Genomic DNA, 22,333 nt, shown 5'->3' on the forward strand with positions numbered 1-22,333 from the left:
CGGACCTCGGCCTGGATCAGAATGACGCCGAAGCCTTGGCCTGGCGGGACAGGAACCGGGCCGCGGCGGAGCTGGAGGCGGCGTCGGTCCGTGCTTGGACCGACGCGGCGGCGACATGGGCGCGAGCCGGCGCGGAGCCGGCCTGGCGCGAGATGCCGGAGGGCACGGTGGTGGCGGCGACGGTCTTTGAGCCGTCGTCGGTGGGCGCAGCCGTGGAGGTCGGGCTGAGGTGGTGATCCCTGACCGGGTGGTCGTGGAGGTGGCGGATGACACCCCGCCGCGGGCCGACGTGGTCGAGCGAGCGGGGACTGATGGTGGTGGAGGCGGCGTCGTTTTTGAAGAGATGCTGCGGGCGGCGAGGAGGCACCGCGGGCGGCGGTGCCAGAGGCCACCCCAGCAGCTGGGCCGGAGACGGCGACGCAGGGCGTTCCGGCGTCCGGGTCGAAGACGACGATGCAGGGCGTCCCGGCGCCCGGGTCGTCATCGGCGCTGGGGGGGCGTCGGAGGAGGTGTTGGCCGCGTCGCGAGCGGCCAGCGGGGAGTACGCCTTGGTGCCCCGATAGGGAGGGCGCCGAGCTGCCGTGCCGCAGCTGGCGCGGAGCGGGGGCGCCGTTGTCTTCGGGCCTCAGACTCAGGAGGAGGCGGCGCTGGACGCCGTCAGTCGCCGCCTGTGAGGCCGGACATAACGGCTCGAGGCCTTCGCCCAGGCCGAGGTGGAGCGGACGCGCGACCTAGAGCGCGTCATTCTGGTAAGTCTTGTAATTTCTTCTTTGTGGGGGCGCGCTAGCGCACCCACTGGGTGTAGCCTCCGAGGTTCGGGCCAACTACGTAGTAGTTGGGTCGAATCTTTACAGTGTTGGCCTTGTTCTCATTTCTGCCTTCTTCAGCATCTCGACGCCTTCCGGATCGCCCGCCTACAATCGTCTCCTGGGCAAGCACCGGGAGCTCATGGAGCAGCTTGCCGCCAAGGAGGAGTTCCGCGTCGCCGCAGGTATTCTTGTGCTCTTTTCTAGTGGGGGCGCGCTAGCGCACCCACTGGGTGTAGCCCCCGAGATTCGGGCCAACTGTGTAACAGTTGGGCCAAATCTTAAGTCTTGCTTTTTTCTTCTGCTGAGTCCTTTTTCGCAGCCGAGGTGCTGTCCTGGCTGACTCGTCTGCTCCGGGCCGGTCATCGCTACGACCGGCTCGTTGTCGACACCGGCCGTCTTGGCGTCGAGGCGGCGCAGGCAAGGGCGGAGGCGGCCGCGGCTCGGCGGTCTCTCGACGAGGCCAACCAGCTGCATGAGCAGCTGGCGGGTCACAAGGGCCGCCTCGAGGCCGAGGTGGAGCTCCTTATGGCGGAAGCCGCCAAGATGGCAGAGGCGCAGCAGGCCCTGGTGGAGGCGGACCAGCAGCGCGGCCAGCTGGCCAACGACAAGGGCCGGCTCCAGGCCGAGGTGGAACGCCTGCAGGGGCAAGTCACCACGGCTGAGGGGGCCCATCAGGACGAGGCCCGTCGCTGCGAGGCGGCCGAGAAGGCCGAAGACAAGGACGCCGAGCTGAAGGCGGCCCTTGCCAAGGCGGCCGATCTCGCATCATCGAACGGGAGCGGCGTGGTACGTTGCTTGAGGCGCAGCACCTGGAAGAGTCCTTCTCCAGTAAGTGCTTTTTCTTGTCGTTTGCCGGGTCGGGATCCGGCCTTTCTTCCATGTTGCTCTTCTTCTAACTCGCTTCTTCCTTTTGCAGCAGGGGCCTTCTCGGAGACGCAGCGACTGGCGGAGGAAGCTGTCCGCTATCAGCGCGACCCGACCGGCGTCGTTGGGTCCGGGACGGATCCGCGGGTGGCCTGGACCTTCCCGGAGATCGTTGCCACCGCTGAGGCCCACCTGCAGGTCCTGGGAACGCAGTTGGGGCGGTTGTCCCAGGACGGCACCACAATAACGGCGGCCCTATGGCCGGACTCCGTCCAACCGAGCAGCTTCTCGCGCCTGGCGCGTTGGTTGGAGATGGGGCCGGACCGGCTTCCCGGGCCAGCTACATCGCCGAGTTCGCCTTCCATGACGAGTTCCATCAGGAGCGGACAGAAGACGGCAGGGCCGTGGACGGCGACGACTACGGCTTGCTCCTCCATGATCCGAAGGGGAGCTCGGAGGAGACGGGCGTCTACCGCAACGCGGGTGCTGAGGAGGACACCGGCGCCTCGCTGGACCCGGAGGCCACCAGGGAAGAGCCGTCGACGTCGCGACGCGACGCTGGAGGTGCCTGAGACACTTTGTGTAAAATTTGTTAAATAGCAAGTCCACCCACCCACTGGGGGTTTTAGGGTGTAATGAACTTGGGTCGTGGGCTTTTGCTTAAATACTTGTGTAGATGTCGTTTTTTGGACCGATTTCATGCGCTTTTCCTTTCTCAAACCTCCCCCCCCCCCCCCCCGCGAGTCAGACGGCCGAGGCTCCGGTCCGTGACAAGGAGTTCGGTTCTTTGAGAGAAGCGCGCAGGACTTGGGTCCCTCGAAACGTTGAGCGCGAGCGAAACACCCACTGGGCCAGCTGGCGGCAATCCGGCGAAGCCGGTTGGCGAGCAGCCGGTCGTGCGGCTGTTCATTTGATGAATGGTGGGCCGGGTTGATCGACCCGGCAGCCTTTGACTTAGTGTATGAAGCATAAAGGAGCTTTGGCCCGTTGTGCTTGCCAGCCGACAGCCAAAGCTGGATCTGTGGCTTTAGGGCAAAGTGGGGGACCGCAGCATCCTAACTTTATCAGGAATCACCAAGTAAGGTGGCGGGCTGGCAACCGAGCCGGCCAGCCCCCGAGCCCCCAGGTCGAGCGAGTCGGACTGGTGGCCGGGTTCAGTGGTATAGTGATGCAAGAAAAAAGGGACACAATAAATTGGTCGACAAAAGGCAGCCCCCGAGTCTCGTTCGGGGACCCCATGGTTCCATGCGTTTACAGAAGGCGACAATACATACGCTCGTGCGGCTAACTGTAAAACGGGCGGAGGAGTTCCGCGTTCCACGGCGGGGTCGTTTCTTCACCGGCGGTGTCCTTCTTGCGCTTCCTTGACTTGCGTGCGTCGATGAGGTAGTAGGCGTTGGTGTCGCGCAAGGCCTTGCTCACGATGAATGGGCCCTCCCATGGAGGCGACAGTTTGTGCTGGCCTGCCTGCTCTTGGACGAGTCGGAGGACGAGGTCGCCCTCGCGGAACGCGAGGGGCTTGATCTTCCTGCTGTGGTAGTGCCTCAGGCCTTGCTGGTAGATGGTCGAGCGACTGAGCGCCAGGAGGCGTGCTTCTTCGAGCAGGTCGACGCCATCTTCGCGGGTTTCTCTGGCTTCGGCTTCGGTGTACATCGCGACGCGCGGCGAGTCGAACTCGACGTCAGTCGGGATGACGGCTTCGGCTCCGTAGACGAGGAAGACGGGGTGAACCCGGTCGACCGATTCGGCGTGGTGCGTAGACTCCAAAGAACGGCTGGCAACTCATCAAGCCAGCTGCCGGGTGAGCGGATGAGTGGCTCGACGAGTCGCGGCTTGACGCCGGACAGGATGAGTCCATCGGCCCGCTCGACCTGCCCGTTGGACTGCGGATGCGCAACGGAGGCCAGGTCGAGGCGGATGCCGGAGACGAAGCAGTATTGCTCGAGCGCGCCCTTGGCGAAGTTGGTGTCGTTGTCGGTGATGATGTTGTTCGGCATGCCGTAGCGCACCGCTATGTCCTTGATGAACCGAATGGCTGTTGGCCCGTCCAGTTTCTTGATTGGTCTTGCCTCGATCCACTTGGTGAATTTGTCCACTGCCACCAGCAAGTGCATCATGCCGCCTTGAGCGGTTTTGAAGGGTCCAACCATGTCGAGTCCCCAGACCGCGAAGGGCCAGGCAATCGGTATGGTGCGGAGTGCTGACGCCGGCTGGTGGCTGCGTTTGCTGAAGCGCTGGCATCCCTCACACTTGAGGACGAGCGACTCAGCATCTTGGAGGGCCGTGGGCCAGTAGAAACCGTGGCGGAACGCCTTGGCCACCAGGGATCGTGATGCGGCGTGGTGCCCGCACTCGCCCTGATGTATGTCGAGCAGGATGTCGATGCCCCGTTCCTGCTCGACGCAGCGCTGGAACACGTCGGTGGAGCTGCGCTTGACGAGCTCGTTGTTGATGATGTTGTAGGCGGACGCCCGGCGCTGCACTTGCCGAGCCTCGGTCTCGTCCATGGGGAGAACCCCGTTCTCCAAAAATTCTGATATTGGGAGGGCCCAAGATGGAGTCGTAACCACGGCGAAGACGGCCACCGGGGTGGGTTCCGAGTCGGCAGCCCCCGAGCCGGGTTGAGCAGCCCCCGGGTCGGGGATGACGACGGCCGGGTCCGGGACGATGGTGGCCGAGTCGAGCTGAGCAGCCCCTGGGCCGGGTTCAGCAGTCCCCGGGCCGGGTTGAGGTGCGGCCAGGTCGTCTGGAACGTGGATGGACTCGGAGTCCGGCGATGGCTTGACGGACGGTTTGCGCAGGTGCTCGAGGGAGACGCCGAACGGGATGGCTTGTCGCGACGAGGCGATCTTGGCGAGCGTGTCGGTTGCTTTGTTCTCCACGTGCGGGACGTGGAGGAACTCGCAGCCCTCGAAGGATTCGGACAGCTTCTGGACGAGGAAGCAGTAGCTTGCCATGTTGGAGTCGCGGGCGTCTCATTCGCCGGAGCACTGCTGCACCACCAGGTCCGAGTCACCGTAGCACAGGATGCGTCGAATGCCGAGTTCCTTGACAAGCCGGAGGCCGTGCACAAGGGCTTCGTACTCGGCGACGTTGTTGGAGGCGGCGAAGTGGATCTGGAGCGCGTAGCGGAGCCGGTCACCCTTCAGGGACGACAGTACGATGCCGACCCCCAAGCCGAGTCGCATCTTGGACCCGTCAAAGTGCATGGGCCAATGCGTCGAATCGGGAGGCGGCGGCAAGTACTGGGTCTCGGTCCAGTCGACGAGGAAGTCGGCCAGGGCTTGAGACTTGATCGCGGTGCGGGGCTCGTAGAGGATGGTGTGGCCGGCTAGCTGGATCGCCCACTTGGCAACCCAGCCAAAGGCGTCCCGGCATCCGATGATTTCTCCGATAGGCGCCGTGCTGACCACGGTGACAACGTGCTCTTGGAAATACTGCTTCAGCTTCTTGGCGGTGAAGTACACGCCGTAACACATCTTCTGGTAGTGCGGGTAGTTCTGCTTGGAGATGGAGAGCACCTCGCTTAGGTAGTAGACCGGGCGCTGGACGGCTTGGATCTTGTCCTTCTCTGGTCGATCGACCACCAGCACTGTGCTGACCGCCCGCGAGGTCGCGGCTATGTAGAGCAACAGCGGCTCCTTGTCGGTCAGCGCGGCCAGGACTGGTGCGGTGGAGAGCATGCGCTTGAGGTCTTGGAAGGCCTCATCTGCCTTGCCGTTCCATTCGAACGGGCTTGTCTTCTTCATCAGATGGTACAGGGATAGCGCCCTCTCGCCCAGCCGGCTTAGAAACCGGCTGACTGAGGCCAAGCATCCGGTGAACTTCTGGACATCGCGCAGCCGAGCCGGCTTGCGCATGCGCTCGATGGCCTTGATCTTCTCCGGGTTCGCCTCAATGCCGCGTTCCGAGACGAGGAAGCCGAGTAGCTTTCCGGTCGGGACGCCGAAGACGCATTTTTCCGGGTTAAGCTTGACCTTGTATTTGCGGAGGTTGGTGAAGGTTTCCTTCAAATCGTCGAGGAGCGTGAGGTGCTGCTTGGTCTTCACCACGATGTCGTCCACGTATACGTGGATATTGCGGCCGAGTTGCGACAGCAGACATTTCTGCATGCAGCGCTGGAAGGTGGCGTCGGCGTTCTTCAAGCCGAACGACATGGTGATGTAGCAATACGCCCCAAAGGGCGTGATGAAGGACGTCTTCAGGGCATCGGCCGAGTCCAGCTTGATCTGGTGGTATCAGGAGTAAGCGTCCAGGAAGGACAGGAGCTCACACCCGGTGGTCGAGTCGATGACTTGGTCGATCCGCGGGAGGGCGAACGAATCCTTGGGACAGGCCTTGTTGAGGTTGGTGTAGTCGATACACATGTGCCAGGTCTTGTTCTTCTTCAGGACGAGGACTGGATTGGCCGGCCACTCGGGGTGAAACACTTCCATTATGAAGCCGGCCGCCAAAAGCTTGGCGACCTCTTCACCAATGGTTCTTCTCTTCTCTTCGGAAAATCGTCGTAGGGGTTGACGGACAGGCTTGGCGTCCTTGCGGACGTCAAGTTTGTGCTCGGTGTACTTCCTCAGGATACCCGGCATGTCCTTGGGGGTCCATGCGAAGATATCCCAATTCTCACGGAGGAAGTCGACGAGCTCGCCTTCCTATTTACTGTCGAGGCGGGCGCTTATGACAACGTACTTGCTGCAGCTGGGGTCTTCTGGGTTGAGCTTCACTTTCTTGGTCTCCTTGGAGGGCTTGAAGGCGGCCTCGTCGGTCAGGTCCGGGGTCGGGATCGACGCGGCGGAGGCCTCGCCTGCCAGGGCGACGATCCAGTCGAGATGGCGCCGCTCCTCGGTGATGACCAGCGACTCGGCCAACTTGGCGCCGTCTCGGGCGCACTCCAGGGACTTGTGGTAATCGCCGGTGATGGTGATGAGTGTTAGACCTTTCAGCCTGAGCATTGATAGTTGTGGATGACACTAGGAGAGTTGGGACAATTTTCGTTGGTTTATTTCTCACACAATGCCATGCCAACCTGAGGGGTTGGGGATACATATTTATAGGCTGCTAGCCAGCCAAGGCATATGCTAAGATGCTGCTAAGATGCCAGTCTAAGATGCTAGTCTAAGATGCTAGTCTAAGATGCTAACTGACAGTCCTTGATGGTCAAGAACAGAACTCTATCCTAACAGCCAGTCCTTGATGGTCCAGGACTTTATCCTCCTAACTGCCACAAGGACCATGTGCTGCAGCCCCACAAGGACCCTAGTACACAGACTTATCCATCATTCTCCCCCTAAGTCTTGTACGTCGTCTTGTGGGAGAGTTGAATCATCCCAATCCTGGAGCAAAGTTCGAGGAACTTGACCCTCCCAAGGGGCTTGGTGAGCAGGTCTGCGAGCTGATCCTTGGTGTTGATGTAGCTCGCCTCGATGCTCCCTTCTTCCACACAGCTGCGGATGAAGTGATACCTCAGTCGGATGTGCTTGCTCCGTTCGTGGAACACGGGGTTCTTTGCCAGGGCCAGGGCGGACTTGCTGTCCACCAGGAGCTGCACCGTTCTGGTGTCTTGAACGAGAAGATCACCAAGCAGTCGAGCAAGCCAGAGCGCCTGAGTACAGGCGGTGGAGGCCGCTATGTACTCAGCCTCACAGCTGGACAGGGCCACCACCTGCTGCTTGACTGATTGCCAGCTCACGAGACACTTGCCGAGGAAGAGGAGGATCCCGCTCGTGCTCTTGCTGGTGTCGATGTCGCCGGCGTGGTCGCTGTCGCTGTACCCGACGAAGTGTGCCGCCCCAGGGCACCTAGGGTAATGGAGGCCGTGGTCGAGGGTCCCTGCTATGTAGCGGACGATCCTCTTCACTGCCTGCTGGTGTTCCGACGTTGGTCGCTCCATGAACCGACTGACATAGCCGACGGAGAATGCCAAGTCCGGCCGTGTGTGAGTGAGGTAGCGAAGGCTCCCCACAAGGCGTCGGTACTGCGTAGCATCCACTTCCTCCGTCGTGCTGTCGCGACTTAGTTTCAGCCTCTCCTCCATCGGAGTGAGAGCTGGATGGCAGTCGGTGAGCCCAGCTAGCTCAACGATGCGCTTGGCGTAGGCGGACTGTCGAAGCGCGATCCCGGAGTGGTCCTGGTGCACCTCAATCCCTAGATAGAAGGAGAGGAGCCCCAGGTCACTCATCTGGAACGTGGCCTTCATGTCTTCCTTGAACGCCGCCACCTCTGCATCTTTGGTGCCGGTGATCACCAGGTCGTCAACGTAGACGCCCACCAGCAGGGCATTTCCTCCACTCCCCCGTCGGTAGACGGCAGCCTCATGCGGGCTCTGCTCGAAACCCATCTTCTTCAGCGTGGAGTCCAGCTTGGCGTTCCACGCCCTGGGTGCCTGCCGCAGGCCATAGAGAGCCTTGCGCAGGCGGAGCACCTTGCCCTCCTGGCCGGGAATCGTAAACCCCGGTGGCTGATGCACGTAGACTTCCTCCTTCAAGTCGCCATTGAGGAATGCCGACTTAACGTCCATGTGGTGGACACGCCAGCCCTCCTGGGCAGCCAGCGCAAGGAGAAGTCGCACGGACTCCATCCGTGCCACGGGAGCGAAAGCGTCGTCGAAGTCGACTCCTTCCTGCTGCAAGAAGCCTCGGGCCACCAAACGAGCCTTGTGCTTGATGATGGCGCCGGCTCCATCCCTCTTCAGCTTGAACACCCACTTAAGGGTGATTGCGCGGTGACCTCGAGGGAGATCAGCAAGCTCCCAGGTGCGGTTTTGCTCGACCGCATCCATCTCCAACTTCATCGCGGCGCGCCATGCCGCGTCTCTCTCGGCCTCTGCAAAGGACCGTGGTTCGCCGTCTTCACACACGAGCTGTAGCTGCGCCTCCAGGTCACGTGGCACCAGTCCTGGCACCGGCTGGTCGCCGAGCACATTATCCATCGTACGGTACCGCAGCGGTTCGCCTCCATACCATGCGTCGACCCGCTCCTCGTCGTGAGTGAGCGGGGAAGCGAACTTCATCGGGTTGTGCTCTGCGTGAGCTGGTGCTGATGAAGACGAGCCCGGAGTGGCGACCGCCGGGGCTGGAGTATGCGGCGTCGCCGGTTGTGGTGTCGTCGGTGTAGCAGGCGCCGGAGTCGATGTAGTTTTGGGGGCCGGGGTAGACGTGCCCGGTGAAGAGGAGCTGCTTGCTCCCCCAGCTTCCTTGAAGTGAGCGTACTCGACAATGAAGTCGTCATACGTCGGCGTCGAGCCGTCGTCCACCGCCTTGTCCCATTGCCACCCTCGCCCTTCGTTGAACACGACGTCTCGCGCTGTGCGCACACGTTGTGTCTTTGGGTCGAGGATGCGGTAGGCCTTTGAGCCCTCCGCGTAGCCGATGAAGACTCCCGGAGTGCTCCTGTCGTCGAGCTTGCCGATGTGGCCGAGCTCCTTGGCGAACGCAAGGCAGCCAAAGACCCGCAAATGAGAGACCGCCGGCTTCCGCCCATGCCAGGCCTCGTACGGAGTTCTGCCGTCGAGTGCCTTAGTAGGAGAGCGGTTGAGGATGTAGACGGCCGTTAGCACCGCCTCTCCCCAGAAGACAGCCGGCATCCCTCTCTGCTTGAGGAGAGCCCGAGCCATCCCCACAACCGTCTGGTTGCGCCGCTCGACGACGCCGTTTTGCTGCGGGCTGTACGGCGCGGAGTAGTGGCGCTGGATGCCCTCATCGGCGCAGTACGACGCGAATTCAGCCGCCGTGAACTCGCCGCCGTTGTCAGTGCGCAACACGCGCAATTTGCGGCCGCTCTCCGCCTCCACACCAACCTGCGCGCGCCTGATGGCGTCCGCCGCTTCTCCCTTACTGCCGAGGATCATCACCCACATGTAGCGGGAGAGATCGTCGACGAGCAGCAGGAAGTAGCGTCGACCTCCTGGTGTGGCTGGCGTCACCGGGCCGCACAGGTCTCCGTGCACGAGCTCCAGCTTCTCCTTAGCCCGAAAACTCGCCTGTTGGGGAAAGGGGAGTCGTCTCTGCTTTGTCAGTACGCAGATGTCGCAGAACTGCTCCACATGGTCGAGGCATGGCAGGCCTCGCACCATCTCCTTGGCACTTAGACGCTTCAGGGCCTCAAAGTGAAGGTGCCCAAAGCGCTCATGCCACTGCCACGCCTCGTCGTCTCGACGGACAGCGAGACAGACCGGTTGTGCCACCTGCACATCAAGGACGTAGAGTCGATTTTCACCTCTGGGCACCTTGGCGAGAAGGCGACGCTGGCGATCCCAGATGCGTAGGACCCCATGCTCAATCAGCACGCGTGAGCCGTTCTCATCCAGCTGTCCCAAGCTGATGATGGAATTCCTTAGCGCGGGGATGTAGTAGACACCGGTGAGCAGCCGGTGCTCTCCCATCTTGGTGGTGAAGATGACGGAGCCGACGCCCTTTATCTCCACAGCGGAGGCATCCCCGAACTTGACGGAGCCTCGCGCATCGGAGTCGAGCTCGGCGAAGAATTCCCTTCGACCGGTCATGTGGTGGGTGGCGCCGGTGTCGAGGCACCACCCCGTAGCCTTGTCCTTCCCGGAGCCATCGCCGAGAAGAGCATGTGCTTTTGGCTCATCGAGGTGGATGAAAGCCTTTGCGACTGGAGTCGCCGAGGGTAGCTCAATGCTTGCATGCGCCATGAACAGAGCCGTCTCCTCCTCCTTCGCCTGTGCGACGTGAGCCTGGCCTTGTCGTGGTTGCCGACACTCATTGGCCCAATGGCCAAACCGGCCACAGTTGTGGCAACTGTTGTCTTGTGCCGGCCTGGGCTTGCCAGCGGCGCCGTCCTTGGCGCCTCCGCGGGCGTCACCTTCGGCACGTCCTTGTGCCCTGCCCGGGGGGCCTCTTCGCGCCTTACGCTGCTTGCCACGCTTGCGGCCGCCCGTCGAGGAGGAAGGCTCCCCCTTCTTCTTGTCACCAAGGCTGGGATCCCACTGCTCCCGAGTTAGGAGCAGCTTCCCGCCGGTGGTGACGGGCCCCGAGGGGGGCTGTGGCTCGTCGGTGTCGACGACCTTGAGTCGACCTATCGCCTCCTCGATCGTCATCGTGGAGAGGTCCAGCAACGACTCGATCGAGCGAGCCATCTGCTTGTACTTCTCGGGAATGCACCGAAAAAGCTTCTCGACAGCTCTCTCCTCGGTGTAGGTGGCATCGCCAAACTTCACCATCTTCTGCAGCAGAGTGTTGAGACGGAGAGCAAAGTCATCAACGTCCTCACCTGGCTTGAAGCCCAGGTTCTCCCACTCCTTACGAAGTGCCTGCAGGGTGGACTTGCGAGCACGGTCGCTGCCGATGCGTGCTGCGGCGATGGCGTCCCAAGCCTCCTTGGCAGTCCGCTTGTTGGAAAGCGAGAACTGCATCTCGGGCGGGACTGCGGCGATGAGGGCGTCCAGCGCCCGTCGATCCTCTAGGTGGTCGACGTTGCTGTCCTGGACTGCCTCCCACATGCGCCGCACCTGGAGCCTGACCTTCATGATCCCGGCCCACTCGACGTAGTTGGTTTTAGTGAGGGTAGGCCACCCAACACTGGAACCAACATCCCTGACCACAGTCCGGACCTCGTAGAGGCCGCGGTCCTGGTCGTTGCAGCCGCCGTCGCGGTGCGCGCCTCCACCTGGAGCGCGGGCGTGCTCGGCTGCCCACTGCGCCGTCCGCTCCTGCGCCACTTTGGCGCGATCTGCGTCGGCGCCGTCGTCCGCAGGCGCGGAGCTGCTGGAGCTGCCGGGGCTGCCGCGGAGTGCCTTGGCATCCGCCGTAGCCTCACGGGCTGCTTCTGCTGCTGCTGCTGCTTCTACCTCCGCCCTGGCTGCTTCTACCTCCGCTCTGGCTGCTGCCAGCTCCGCTGCAGCCAGCCTCGACACTCTTGCCGCCGCAGCAGCCGCTGCTACAGCCGCTCGCTCACGCTCCTCTGCCACGGCGCGCTCGGCCTCTTGCCGGCGCCGCATGCTCGAGGTAGCCGTGTGCTGAGAGCGACCTGCAGACATGGCTCGCTGCAGGGGGGCTGTTGCGTGAAGAGGAGGCTGATGAAGACGAGCTGCTGCTCGACAGTCCGGAGGGAGGAAGGTAACCAGAGGCAGACGGAGCAGCTGCTGCTACCGACTTGGGCTGCTCACAGGAAATGCTCAGGGTGCAGGTTAACGAGGCTCTGATACCACTTGTTAGACCTTTCAGCCTGAGCATTGATAGTTGTGGATGACACTAGGAGAGTTGGGACAATTTTCGTTGGTTTATTTCTCACACAATGCCATGCCAACCTGAGGGGTTGAGGATACATATTTATAGGCTGCTAGCCAGCCAAGGCATATGCTAAGATGCTGCTAAGATGCCAGTCTAAGATGCTAGTCTAAGATGCTAGTCTAAGATGCTAACTGACAGTCCTTGATGGTCAAGAACAGAACTCTATCCTAACAGCCAGTCCTTGATGGTCCAGGACTTTATCCTCCTAACTGCCACAAGGACCATGTGCTGCAGCCCCACAAGGACCCTAGTACACAGACTTATCCATCAATGAGGCCCCGACATCTTCATCTTCAGGTACGCGTAGTGGGGAACCGCCATGAACTTGGCGAGCGCGTGCCGGCCCAGCAACGCGTGATACGCGCTGGACAGGTCCACCTCGAACCAAATCGGTTCGCGCCGGAAGTGGCTGATGTCACCGAACAAGACATCTAGCCGGACCCGGCCAATGGGGGAGCAGGAGAGGCCGGGCACGATGTCGTGAAAGATCGTTCGGGTCGGCTCCAGGTCCTCGGCCTTGAGGCCGAGCTTGGTCATCGTGTCATGGTAGAGGATGTTGATGTTGCTGCCACCGTCGATGAGGACTCGGGAGAACTTGCATGTGCGCCGCGCGACGATGGTGGGGTTGAGAATGAGGGCGTAACCACCCGAACTCGGCATGACTGCCGGGTGATTGTTGCCGCCGGCTGCTTTCGCCGGCCGGCTTTGGAAGGGGAACCTGCTTCGCCTTGCCGGCTTCATCCAGCGCCACCTGGATCTTCATGGCGGAGTCGGCGTTGGCGTACTTGTCCGCCGTCACCATGAGCGCGGCCATGGTGGCCGGCTCGGAGTGTAAGAGCTTGTGCTTGAGGAGGGTGCCGTCTCGGCACCCGCTGACGAAGTACTAGATCGCCTGGACTTCATGGACGCCCTCGCAGCTGTTCCGGAGCTCGGTCCAGCGTGCGAGGTACTCGCGACCGGTCTCCGTAGGCCCTTGCACGCACATGGCGAGCTAGCTAGGGCAGCCGGGTCGCTTGTAGGTCCCCGTGAAGTTGCGGACGAAGGCTTCCTCAAAGTCCACCCACGTGTTGATGCTGCCCATCGGCAGGCTGTTCAACCACGTGCGGGCCGACCCTTGGAGCATGAGCGGTGCGTAGCGCACGGCGAGACGACGATTGGCACCGGTGATGCCAATGGCCGTGGTGTAGTCGGTGAGCCAGTCTTCTGGCTTCACTGACCCATTGTACTTGGGGGTGTCGCGGGGGAGCATGAATCCTTTGGGGAAGGGCTCCTCCCGGATGCGCGGGCCGAAGCACGCCGGCCTGATAGCGCCGCTCTCCTCCACCTCCAGGGAGTGAGCGAGCCGATCGAGGCGGTGGCGAGCATCGGCGTCGTCGATGGCGCGCGGGCCGAGTCGACTTGCGGCCAGGCCTCGGGGGCCGGGTCGGTTGGAGCCGGACGCCGGCCATGCGGGCCGAGTCCGCGTTGGATCTCTAGGGCGGGCTCGTCGCCCAATCCGCCGGCGGCTGTAGCGGCCGGGTCGCGCCGAGTCCGGGTTATGCCGAAGTGCGCCTCGCCGGGTGGCGAGGAAGCGGTGTGCAGAAGTTCGTCGGACCCGCCAAGGCGGGCGAAGCCGGATCCCGCCGGCTTGGCGAGCTGATTGAGGCGGTCCTGCTGGGCGTTGGCGGCGTGGAGGAGTTCGCGCATCCGCCCGATGCGCTCTTTCAGCTCCTCACCCGCGAGTTGGTCCAGGCCGGCTGCGGCTGCCTGGGCAGCGCGCATGTTCTTCGCTGGGGTCTCGTAGACGGTTGGGACGGCGCCGAGGGCCCGGCCAATCACTCCTCCCCGGGCACGCACATCGGCGACCCGGCTTGGCCCGGCCGCGGCGGGCGTGAACCCGTAGGCGGCATCGCGCTCCAGCTGAGCAGCGTCCAGGCGACGCGGAGTGGCGGCGAGCGTCTCGAACAAGTCCAGCATCTGCTGGCGCCTTTCCTCGAGCTGGGTTCGGGCCTCAGCGACGTTGGTGGCGTCGACGTCGGTGCCGATGGGGATGCGGAGGCTCTGCATCGCGGCGCGCAACGGATCGGACGGCTCAATCTGATCCGCTGCGGCCCTGGCTTCGGCAGCCTTCCTCGTCTTGCTCGACGAGGAGGAGGCGCTGTCGCCGGTGACGAAGACCTCCACATGGACGTCCATTGCCCCGGCGGAAACGCCGCCGCCGAGGGAAAGGGGAGAGTCGGAGTAGCTGAGCACCTCACTGGGGTACTTGTCGGCCGCGAACGCATCGGAGATACGCAGCGCGGCGAAGGAGGCGGCAAGCGCGCCGACGACGTCGTCCGCCAGCGCGACGGACTCGTCGGTGTAGGAGAAGGGCCCCGTCTGAAGCATGCTCCCGGCCAGCTCCTCAAGCTGCCCCATGGTGGGCGCCAACTGTCTTGGTGGGCGCACGGCAGATGCCAAGGGATGGCTAAAGAGAGGAGGAGGCTCGAGGGCGCTGGTGGACTCCAGAAGCGAGGTTGGCATGAGCGGGCGCGGGACGCCGGACATACCCAGGTTCGGGGCTCTCCGGAGAGATAATACCCCTAGTCCTGCCGAGTGTAGTTGGATGATCGATAGTACAATGTTGCTCCTGGAGCTGTATGGAGGAAGGAAGCTGGCCAAGGCTTGGGCTGCTCCTTCTCTCCGGTGTTGCTGTTTTGTGGCTAGTCCTATGCTTACTTGCTCTTCTCTCGTATGTGTTTTCTGTTTGCCCTCTCGCTCGTCTCCCATGATCATGGGCTCCCGGGGGTTTTATAGTCCAACCCCCCGGGGACCCCCGGGGGTACAATGGTAATGTTACAAGTCGGTGGGTCCGTATTGTCGGTGTCCGGGAACCCGGGCTGGGTCCCGCTGAGGGCTTGTGGTTCGCCGGGTTCCCCTAGGTGCGGGCCCCGCATGCCTAGGGGGACTGTGCGTCGTCTTGTCGATCGTCAGGGCGTAGCCGAGTCGAGTCGCATACGGTGCTCTCCGTCAGGTGGCCGCTTGCTGTCGTCAGCGGTGGAGGCGAGGGCACTGTAGCCACGCCGGCCCTGGTCAGCGGGTAGGTGAGGGGCACTGTTGCCACGTTCCTGCTGACCAGAGGCATGGGCGGGGCACTGTTGCCTCGGTCATCGTTGATTGAAGTCTCGTCCCCATCATACGGCCTGGATGGGACGGGAGTTGACCCGCGGCTGGATTGCGTAGCACGCAACAGGTGGTGCTGGCTTGTCGAGGAGGCTTTGGTCGTGCCGGGTTCGGCTGTCTTGCGCTAGTTGTTGGGGCGAGTCGACGTGTCTTGCCGGGTCGGCTAGTCTGGCCGGCTTGCGGGGCTTGGCCGGGTCGAGCGACCCGGCCAAGCGCGTGCCGGTATTGAGGGGCGGTGCCAACCCCGTTGTTTTTTAAACAGGATCCGGGTTCCGTTGCCTGCCCGGGGTCCATCCCCCGACAAGACTTCCCCGCACTTCACATTATTTACAAGCAAGCTGCCAACGGATATATATAAGGAGATCCTCTGTAGTTTTCCACTTTCCCCATCCCAGTCTAATCTTCTCCCATCTCCCGATGAAGGTGTATAAGATTTGGGAGAAAACAGCGGCAATGACTCGAGAGCTCCCCTCTACAGCCATCCGCGAGCCCCTGACAGCTTACGATGCCCTCCGCACCCACACATCATCCCAGGCTTAGGGTCACATGCCCCCCGCCTGCTCACGAGCCATCTCTCAATGATTGGTGGCAATCCGCAAGGCAGCTCGCGCCCAAGCCCATGCGCAAAGGCCTCGCATCTGCGATCCTGCTCGTCCCTTGGATGCTATGGAAGCACCGCAATGACTGCGTTTTCAACCAAGGCCGCCCCCTGGTTGCTGACCTGCTCACAAAGATCAAGGAGGAGGCCGCCGCTGGCGGGTTAGGGCTTAGAGCTATCATCCCGCGAACCTGGGACGTCCATTGACTACCATCCCGAGCTGTAACCGCCTCCTTTAAACCCCCCCCCCCCTTCAATACAATGAAACGCAAGCTCTTTTGCATTTTCTCGAAAAAAGTTCCGCGCCCTCCACAGAGCTGGAGCTCAACCACTGGTGACCGCCAGCCAGATCTCTGGCCCCGTACGGTGGTGCCCTTGTGCTTCCCTCCTATATACAGCAGGGTACTCTATGTCTATTCCTACGACACTTTGATAATAGTAATGTGTTACCAAAAGGCATCGCATGCTGCCCTCTGTTACTCTTTTTTTTCGAAACGGAGGCAAAAGTTTTGCCTCATCGATTAATTAAGAAGAGAATTGCCCAGTTAATTTACGAAAAACCGGGCGAAAACCAATACAAACGGAGCACATACTAACTACTCACACGGCAAGAAACCCCACAACAACACAGGTGACCCCGCCAGTCTCTTCGAATACACAACATCCACAGAACCCGACATTGCTACTACACCAAGAGACCGCTGACAAGAACACCTGGACACAAGGCATCTGATACCTCTCAACGACGGGCCGAGAGATCTGTTACTCTTTTAATGACTAATACAAAAATTGTAACGTGTTACCATATCCATGCATTAAACAACTTGTGCATGCTTTAAAAACTGCAAATAGAACAAAAAGTGTCTGGTTTTCAACCCTCAACTCTAGCTAGAGTCTACTTATCAACCCTAAACTCGAAAACCATTCTATTACATTAGCTGCTTTCAATATTTGACCATGAACAGCTATCTAACAACTGGAAAACAGTCAGTTGGTAACTAAATAGTGGTTATCGAACTAATGATGTAACAGAAATATGGGATTCAAACCTAATCTTTTAAGAGGACTTACCACAAGACGTAAAGCATAAGGATCATCATCCCTGTCAATAAGAGCTAGCAGCACAATGTCCAGTGGAACTAACTCATGTGTCCAGACAAAGAATGCAAGATTTGTGATTGCTTTGGAAAGTAAATCCTGCAAAAAAAATAAGCGACCAGAAAAATTTAGACGCAAGCTACTAGAAAAGGAAAACCACAAAAAACAAAAAGGCAAAGAGACAACTTTTGTAACAAAAAAATTTTCTTGTGTCACCTGCACTAGATGCCCCCGTTGAAGCTCAAGCTGGATATGATGCAGAAGAACATCAACCATTGTATAAATATTTGCCGTAACTTCTTCAGGTGAAAACTCTCTCAAGACACGAGCCTGCGATAAGATCAAGCAGCGCATGTATAGAGTAACTGACAACCATCGTATGGAAGTAATCACAAAAAATAAAATCATACAAGATTTGCGCTGTTGATCTCAGGATGTCCATTCATTAGCATCCAAGCACCAGCGCATAGATATCGACGATGCTGAGGGAAACTATGGCTCAAATAAGTCATGACATAGTTCGGCTCAGCGGATGGTGACAGTAGCTGGTTGCATTGATTGATAACAGTAGTTTCTGCCTGAAATGAGAGTATTGTCAAAATTAAAGGTGAAGAACAATGTGGCCCAGGCGCCCGGCACAATAATCTCAAAAATATATGATAGCAAGTTAAAGAAACCAATCCAAGACCTTTGGCAATATTATACTATTATACATGGCCGGAACAAGCATGTGGAAATGCTGCATTTTCAGGTCACAGAAACCATATTTATTCAACTTAACCATAAAGTAGCAAAATGTGAATATGTGATAATATCACTCTGGTGGTATATATTTAATGGCATTTTCTAATGCTAATAGTACATAAATGGTGCACATACAATTGATACATTCTCCAGCAAACTATCCACAAATAAGAAGAGCAGTTATTACAAGCTAAAAAAGATATAGCAAACAGAAGCGTAACTAATCAATCCTCGACAAAAATGAGCTACAAATTACCCAAGATGGTGATCAGTAGATGCATACGGATATAAATGGCCAAACATGTGTCCCCAAAAAATGATACCTGCTGCCATGCTTGGATAGCTTGTCCCCTCTTATCCGCCCTAACCGTTAAAAAGTCACGAATAAGGGGAGGAAAATAACGTAGAGTCTTTTCTGACCATGTATGCTGACTGGTTGCCATAATTTGCTCCAATAGTGGTTGAAGATAAACCATGTGTTCAACCTCGGCGATTCCACGTGTCTTGATGGTGATCGCAAGGCTTATTATGGTTATGCGGTTAAGCGTTTCAGTAAACTCAGTTGGTCCCTACATAAACATAGAAGTCACTCCACAAACTAGTGATAGTCGAATTTCTAAAGAAAAGTGTGTATTCTTTTTACCTTCAACTCTTTTTTCACCAAAAAAAAGTCTCTCAGTGAGAGAATTAAGTTCATGCACAAATTTTCAGCTAATCTAAAAAGGCGATGCTCTCCACGTTTTCCCTTAATCATTGATATTATCTTTGTGACATCATACATCAATGCCTTGCTTTTTCCATGATACCTACAAAAGACCCATAATGATGTAAGAAAATAAGAAACGCACAATGATATAATCAACAAAAGACGCAGACTTTGAGGATTTTCTAAAGGACTGCAAAACAAAAGGAAATTCATGTATTATTATGCTGAGATCAGTTTAGAAGGGTAAATCTCTATATGCACAATATAGAAGGCATTTCGAGTCAGGTGAAAAGAAAGAAGAAAGAGATGGGAAAAGAAACACTCAGATATTCCAATCTTTTGCTGTGCCAAAGCTACTTTCCTTCTAAGAAAAAGAAGAAGAAAAAACTAAAGATCAGATTAGGTAAAGAATGACCTGTACAGAGGAAGTAGTCTGTAATTCAGTATCTCAAGTAGGAGCAAAGACACACCAGATTTGCTCAGAATAGATGGCGATCTTTGGGTTAATGTCTGCCAAGTTTAAATAGCATGAATGTATCAGAATTTCCATAAGACCATGATTTGCACGAACTCAGAACAGGGGACCCTTAGGGTTATAAGTTATAATTACAAAAAGTAATTCGGAAATCAGAGGAAAACAACAGTCAGTCTGGCAGAAGCCCCATATGAAGAATACAGATCAAATTAACAGGTAGCAAAACTTACCGTAAAATGTGGGCGGAACAATGAATGTGGTGTTATAAGCAGCAACCTAACGTAGGTTTCCACCATAGCAATGCTAGGAACAGCCTATCAACGAACAGAGTTAAGATTGAAGTAGCAATATCAACTGTATGGCATCTAAAGATAGATGAGTATTAGCAATGAGACCAAAAGAACAGATAATTGTGACTGTATGCATACTTCGAGCAAGATATATTTCCAGTCAAGATTGCAAATGATGTCATAATTTTAAAACAGATGAGTCACAGGTTCATATATTGTTAGCAAAACTGTAACATATGAGCTATCAGCAATTGCTATTTAAATGAGCAGAAGAATTATTCACAGAAATTGTTTTGGTCATGTGAAAACATATGCGAACTAAGCTATTTTCTATTTATGTATCAACTAATGTATATAAAACTAACAACCACAAAGCTTATAGTCTGAATGAAAAGTTGTGGTGGGCTTTATAAAGCTAAATACAGAACAGAAATATAAATGCAACTAGGGTATTAGCAGCAGCTTGATTTTTTAAAGTTTTACCTGGCCAAGAAATATAGTCTCTTCAAGCTGGTAAGCAAGCTTCAAACACAAGTTGATAGACAACCCAGAAAGCAACGCCATTGACAAAGGGTAAGTCTCATGCATCATCGTCACTCTTTCATTTGGTTGCATATTGGGTCCCTGCATGAATTCTGCCCCTCCAGCTGATGTAAACCAGGTCATGACTGCATCACATGCTGGTTGTGCCATGGTGAATGAGAGAACCCAAAACATGCCCATTGCTCGCTCATCCAAGTTCATAAAATCTATCATTCTCTCTCCCGAAGCTATTTCAAGGGGGAAAATGTTTCTAATTTATCAGTAGATACATGATAGAAGGCAAAATTGCAAATTATAAAAATGGTATGCAGCCAAGCATCTCTCAATGAAATAACATGCATTGCCTGCATTCCGAATTCTAATGTTATTATGTAATGCAAACAAGGATTTTCCTACATTTAATTACTTCCTGGCCTATCTACACATATCCCTTTTAATGAACTCTTGATTTAGCCGGAATTTTTACAAAGCAGAGCATGATGGTAAATCTAGGGCACAAGTACCTTTCGTCATCTGTTTCCACCACTCATCTATCTGTTTGCCTTTCTGAAGCTGATCGCTGTTCAAATGCTCTCTAATTGAAGTGTTGAAAGACCAAATGCGCAAAGTCTGGCTGCTACTTATGAAATCAAGAAGAATACTTTGAGGGCTGATGTTATTAGGATCAAGGCTTTTGTCTTCTTTGTGGAATGAAATTATCTTGCGTGTCGTTTCAACCTGACAGAACAGCAAATAATTAGAACGATATTATGTAGTTACGATGAACATGTAACTGTGAAACTAAGACAAATACAATAAGACAAGTAACAAAAGGAAGCATAAAAATATTATCCGATATAACAAAACGGTAATCATTTAAGATTTTACAGCTCTTAAACATGAAGTTAGTCGTGTATTGTTATTATCTGTAACAGTTTGTTAGTGTTAAACAAATTGAGTGTAGACCAGATAAAGTGCATTTAATATTCCACAACAGAATAGCCTTTTTACAACACCCGGTCATCAAATAAGAATCGCACTCCACTTCCCCCTTCATCGCAGCCGTTGATGAACATACGATCTCCAACAGCTCCTCCTCGACCATCATGTTAACTAAGGAAAGCAATGACATTTGCACCATATACAGGGCTATGCTTCCTTTTCCTCCAGGATCACGCCTATAAAGCAGATTTGGAACCGCAAATGCACTTCCAAGCTTAAGGCCTTTGCATAGCTCCTACAGAATGATACTCAGTGCCATTGGCATGGCTCGTAGGCATAACATTCAATGTCACTGAGGATTCGAACTGTGTGCTCTGCAATCCAGAAGAACTGAAAACCAGGGATCGTCTTTTCTGGAGCTGCCCCTTCAGCACCTTATATGTTGGAATCCTATTGGACTCTCTGTCTGTGGACACCAACTCAGATACACATCATCTTCTTTTATTGGCCACGACTCACTTGATCCCCCACCCCACCCCCGCGCGCGCGCGCGTGTACACGCTCTATGTCAACCATGTAGATACCTTCTTGTAAGGTTTAACAAAATCTACTCCCTCCGATTGAATTTAAGTAACTAGAAAAAAGGAAGGAAAAAATAAGAAATATGTACATATCATCATACAAGAGTATATCACCTTTCTTGGGTCCGAACTAAGTGTGTTCATCACAATCTCAATACGGATAATCTGTGCAAGCAACCATGTGACATGATTACTGCGTAGAATCTGTTGATCACCATTTGTTACTCGAGATGCAAGCTTGTCCACAAAATCGAGAAAATCAATACAGCCACTTTTCATTAGGAAGAAAAAGATATCTGCGAACAAAAGCCAATCTTGCCAGCACTGAGTTTCTGCAATAGTATGACAGAGCTGTAATGAGTGCATAGGCAGCAGGCAATAATTAATAACTCCATACGAATACCCGACAAGCAGATTTATATTCTTAACAAAAAAGGTGCATGCCTAAAAAGGGCATTTAGTAAAAGGGGTGAGCATCCATGTACACCTGGAATCCACCCACTTGAGAAGGGATCTGTACTCGAATCGACAAACAGTGAAGCTCCCAGATGCTAACCTGAGTTAGTTAACTTCAGTAGTTCAATTGTCCTGTCAGCAACTGCCTCACCAATCATATCTGGTGAGAAAACAGCTCCTGGTGTTGATGTTTGAGAATGTGATCTGTAACAAGGAGCAACAAGAAGAACACGTCTCCACCAATCTGGTGATGGAGTTGTGCGGAGAGCATGCCTCAAGCAACGGAGAGCACGTTCCCAGTCTAAACCCCCCTTTGGAATAGAGTTTGCAAGATCCTAAACAAGAATGCAATGTAAGTTTTGGTATACTGCCCAAGTTTGTTGCCTAACAGTTTTTAGTTGCTTCATTTCACTTGTTTCATGTGTAACTTCATGCATCTTGCATATAATTTATGATCAGTCATAACGATGAATATTGTATCAATAATGTGCAAGACACCCGCAAATAAATACGTATTGTTTGTATTTGCAGTACTGAACCACTAAACCATAGAAAAAAATAGTGATCCCTTTGTAACTAAACATAAACCATTTTAAAAACATTGCACTTGAACTATACCAGCTTTAGACAATAATAAATACATCTAACATGACCACATGAGAATCACTAATATACATAAAACTATGTAATACGGCAACGTGAAAATAGCATTAACAGAATCTATCTCAGAATGTGTTCACACAATTCTGCCTTTCCAAAAATGTTGTTGAATAGAGAATGTTTGTATATTAACTTATTCCTCCCTCATTCTCTTGGGTATTCACAAGGACATTTCATTTATTTTTTCTATCTAATTGTTT

The 22,333-nt window shown here is 55.5% G+C and overlaps 1 protein-coding gene across 1 annotated transcript in view; it reads right to left on the reverse strand.

The window, feature by feature from the left end:
• LOC123128297 (mediator of RNA polymerase II transcription subunit 23) overlaps positions 1–22,333 on the reverse strand; it is a 33,190-nt gene that overhangs the window by 8,451 nt on the left and 2,406 nt on the right. The window contains exons 5-15 of the mRNA XM_044548265.1: positions 21,574–21,808; positions 21,132–21,349; positions 20,019–20,232; positions 19,456–19,742; positions 18,913–18,996; positions 18,623–18,717; positions 18,145–18,307; positions 17,825–18,070; positions 17,168–17,335; positions 16,974–17,087; positions 16,731–16,856 (exon numbers count right to left, since the gene is read on the reverse strand). Of these exons, the coding sequence (XP_044404200.1) occupies positions 16,731–16,856; positions 16,974–17,087; positions 17,168–17,335; positions 17,825–18,070; positions 18,145–18,307; positions 18,623–18,717; positions 18,913–18,996; positions 19,456–19,742; positions 20,019–20,232; positions 21,132–21,349; positions 21,574–21,808 (1,950 nt within the window). The remainder of the gene's footprint in view (positions 1–16,730; positions 16,857–16,973; positions 17,088–17,167; positions 17,336–17,824; positions 18,071–18,144; positions 18,308–18,622; positions 18,718–18,912; positions 18,997–19,455; positions 19,743–20,018; positions 20,233–21,131; positions 21,350–21,573; positions 21,809–22,333) is intronic.

The sequence above is a fragment of the Triticum aestivum genome, chromosome 6A (assembly GCF_018294505.1).
Source record: "Triticum aestivum cultivar Chinese Spring chromosome 6A, IWGSC CS RefSeq v2.1, whole genome shotgun sequence".
NCBI lineage: Eukaryota > Viridiplantae > Streptophyta > Magnoliopsida > Poales > Poaceae > Triticum > Triticum aestivum.